This window comes from Plectropomus leopardus, unplaced genomic scaffold (genome assembly GCF_008729295.1).
Source record: "Plectropomus leopardus isolate mb unplaced genomic scaffold, YSFRI_Pleo_2.0 unplaced_scaffold9404, whole genome shotgun sequence".
NCBI lineage: Eukaryota > Metazoa > Chordata > Actinopteri > Perciformes > Serranidae > Plectropomus > Plectropomus leopardus.
Window position 1 is genome coordinate 1 of NW_024703717.1, and position 3,920 is coordinate 3,920.

Here is a 3,920-nt window from a genome sequence, read left to right on the forward strand (position 1 = left end):
CTGAAGTGTGAAATCAAAACTTGTCTTAACTTTTGAAATGATGTGCACAGTAGAGGAAGATGGGAAATGTAGGTAGAGAGTATGCGGGACAACATGCAGCAAAGGTCATTGGCCTAATTTGATCACTGCACAATTGTGATGCCTGTCTCGCAGCTTTTTAAAAATGCAACAAAAATGACACTGCTGATTTGATTTGCTCTAAAAACATACAGCATATGCTTATATATGTAATTTGTTTTTTTTGTTGTTTTGTTTTTAAATAAAATCTTCCCTTTTGCTTTGGGATCACTAGAATTAGGATCTCACCTCCTTCAGTTTGTCAGTGAGGACTTTGATCTCCTCCTCGTACTTGTCCTCTTTTTCTGAGTACTGTTGACAAACACAGACAGAAAAAAACATCACCTCATCAGTGGCAGAAATACAAACACATGCTTTCACCTACAGATGCCCACAGAGTGAGTGAACGCACGCACGCACGCACGCACGCACGCACGCACGCACGCACGCACGCACGCACGCACGCACGCACGCACGCACGCACACACACACACACACACACACTCTCTCTATCAGCCAAGGTTGTATAGTTGCTCCCACAGCTTTGGCACCACTCCCTCTGAGGAGTGACATGTAAAGAGGGAGATAGTGGCACGAAGGTGGCAGAGTGTTGGCGTGGCCTGGGAACAAGTTATGCTGTGATGCCATCCATGGCTGGCCTGAGAGAACAAAGCCGTGGCATGTGTCGCTAAAAGAGAGCGGTCATGTGGTTAGCCTGGCATGCTGTCATGCTGCCTGTCTGTGCCTGGAGAGGAATTTCATGTAGCAAAGAGGAAGAATGTGCTGCAGGTTGCTGTTGGTTCACATACACCAAAAACCCCCTCATACTAATCCACACAAAACAGCCTCAGTGGTTAATTTGTTGTGTGGTGGATAAGTTATTTCACCAACATATATTCAAGCAGCTACATCACAAAGATTCAGGTCTTGCACTCTTGATAAATTGAGGTTTTTATCTAAACAACCTGAGGCGAAAATAAATGACTGTGTTGTATGCGGGGTTAAATGATACACAATTATGATGGTGGCAGTATGAAACAATACTTTGGTGATGTGGTATCTGTCCCTATGCACTCAAATTACTGTCCACTGAGCCAGGAGAAAAGCCCAAATGACAGGATACGTGAAGTGGAGATGTGCTGGCTGTCAGATCTCTGGCTCAGTATATACTGTTGTTTACATTTAGGTTGTTTATTTGTGAAAGAGAATGAGAGAAACTCCATCAGACAGCTTCGTAACTATATTCGCTTTAGTAAATTAAGTTTTACCATCTTCCCACACATTCATGGAGAAAATCTCAAAACTTTTCCATGACTTTTAAAGGACCTATCATCATGACAATTAAATGCTTGTGCTAATGCCCTGCGTTTTTTCAAATATATTAGATTCAAACAAAGATGGAGGCAGGGAACGCAGCAAGAAAATATAGAAACATACATGATGGTAAACAAAACATTGTCACACATCGACGTATATTAAAGCAACATTACGTGCACAGCTAAAGAAAATAAATGTGCTGTTATGTTGCATTAAATAGGGTTATCCATGTAAAATTACTGTAACAAATTCATTAAACATCACAAAATTCCATGACTTTTCCAAAACTTTAAATTATTTTCACGAAGTCCATGACTTTTCCAGGCCTGGAAAATGTGATTGTGAAATACCCATGACTTTTTTGGTTTTTCCATGACCGTGAGAACCTTGCATAAAGCATTTTGAACAGATACCTTCATCAAGATGCTGTCACAGTCAGTGAATGCATCCCAGCTGGGTAAACAATAGGTTTTTACAAACACTTTGTTGCTAAAAAAAAATAGTTTGCTGCAGTCTGCTGCATTTTTTTTTTCTGAATGGAAAAACACCACTGACCTGGTACCTCAGGGAGTGTTACTTATAAATGTGTCAGGGTATCCCAGATTTAACACTGAAACAATCATACGTCTCACTCGTCTGTGAGATAATTCTCGTGATTGGTCAAATGTTGCCTATTGTTGAATGACTGGCAAATCATGTTGGGTATTTTGATTTTGCTTTTTTTTTTGTTGGTTCTCGCATTTGCATTGCATCCAGTTAGGAAAAGGGAGAGAGTGAGTCACGAAAGACAAAGATAAAGGGAGAAAGACAAAGAGATGCAAGACTGAAACAGCTATGTCTACAGACCTCCCCTTGCTAATTTTGGCAGTTATGGCAGTTACTTATGTGAGTACTCCATATAATATATATACTACTCAATAATAAATGTATTCTTTTTTTTTTTTAAGATTTTTTTGGGCATTTCTTTCCTTTTTTTTAGATAGGACAGGAGATTGCTAGCGTGAAAGTGGGAGAGAGAGGGGATGCCATGCAGCAAAGGGCCACAAGCCGGAATTGAACCCACGGCTGCTGCTGCAAGGACACTGCCTTCATATGTGGGGCATCTGCCCTATCCACTGAGCCATCCGACACCCCAATAAATGTATTCTTAAAGTTTAGATTAGTGGCCTTATGGTGTTTTCATGTTGCTATTGGGTAGCTACAAAAGGAAATTAAGCCCAACCAGCTCTTCTGATGGCTCTTTACACTTGGGTCCAGTTATCACCATGCATATCACTCACATGCAACTTGACACTCTCACCTTCTCAGACTGGGCTTCTAAGGACTTCAGGTTGTTGGTCACATTTTTCAACTCCTCCTCCAGGTCGCTTGCTTTACTGTGGAGAGAGATCGATGCATGTTTGGTTTTAATGGAAGAGCACCGGGTGAGGGCATGTGTGTATTTTTACTCATGTTTATGCGTTAAGTGGTCTCACACTTCTGAGAGTTCAGCCCTCTCCTCAGTTCTCTCCAGTTCTCCCTCCAGGATCACCAGCTTACGGGCCACCTGGGACAAAAAAGATAAAAAGTTTCTGGACTTGAACAACTATATAATCCAAAAGACAAAAGTGAGTCAGACGAAGGGCGAAAGAAAAAACCTGAAAAGTGGAGTCAAAATCTCACCTCCTCATATTTACGGTCAGCCTCCTCAGCGATGTGTTTAGCCTCCTTCAGCTGTATCTCCTGCAGCTCCATCTTCTCCTCATCCTTCATCGCTCGGTTTTCAATCACCTTCATTCCTCTGATTGGACAGGATACAAATAATTCTTTAAATTATGTTGTAATGATAACAAAGAGAGGGAGGAGAGCCCCACTTGGACCATGAGCTGTTCCTTTGGCTAAAGTCTGGTCGCAGGAAAGTGGAGAGGATGAGATGCGATTAAGGCTCACTCAGCAACAGGAGATCAGAGACTGCTCTACGCACATCTTCACAGAGATATGGTTAACCCCTAACATCCCGGATCGAGCTGTTGCACTGGATGGTCTGACCTTGTGGGATCCATATGGACACAAGACTCTGATGCAAATTCAAAAAATGCACTGCAGTGCAGTGAAAGCACGTTCTCACACACACGGGCAATTGCAGGCGTGAATGCACATCAAAGTAATCTGAGTGAATCTTGTTTAAAATGACTTAAACTGACCTCTCGCTCTCATCTGCGGCCTTCTCAGCCTCTTCCAGTTTCTGCAGTGCCGTGGCCAGCCTCTCCTGAGCTCGGTCCAACTCCTCCTCCACCAGCTGGATCCTACGGTTCAGAGCTGCTACATCACCCTCCGCCTGAGAGGAGAAAGAAGAAGGGAGAAGAGAGAAATCTAGTTATTCACTCATTCAACTTTAAATCATCCAAGCTTGTCTCCCCTTTCCCCACCATAAAACAGAAAGAGAGGCAGTACACTCTAAAACAAGTGAATTAATGCTATTAGACAGCGAAAGTAAGTTAAATACTTTATGCTTTTTCATTTCTAATGTTGTTACAGCTTATAATGACCATGCTGAAAATGGAATA

The 3,920-nt window shown here is 42.2% G+C and overlaps 1 protein-coding gene across 1 annotated transcript; it reads right to left on the reverse strand.

Annotated features, from left to right (window-relative positions):
* Window positions 1–272: 272 nt before the first annotated feature.
* On the reverse strand, window positions 273–3,726 carry LOC121940783 (tropomyosin alpha-4 chain; the record flags this gene model as incomplete). The annotated part of the gene is made up of 5 exons (XM_042483477.1): window positions 273–369; window positions 2,675–2,750; window positions 2,850–2,920; window positions 3,037–3,154; window positions 3,558–3,726. Coding segments are annotated over 5 exons (509 nt in total), but the record flags the coding sequence as incomplete, so codon positions are not given.
* Between the last annotated feature and the right edge of the window lie 194 nt (window positions 3,727–3,920).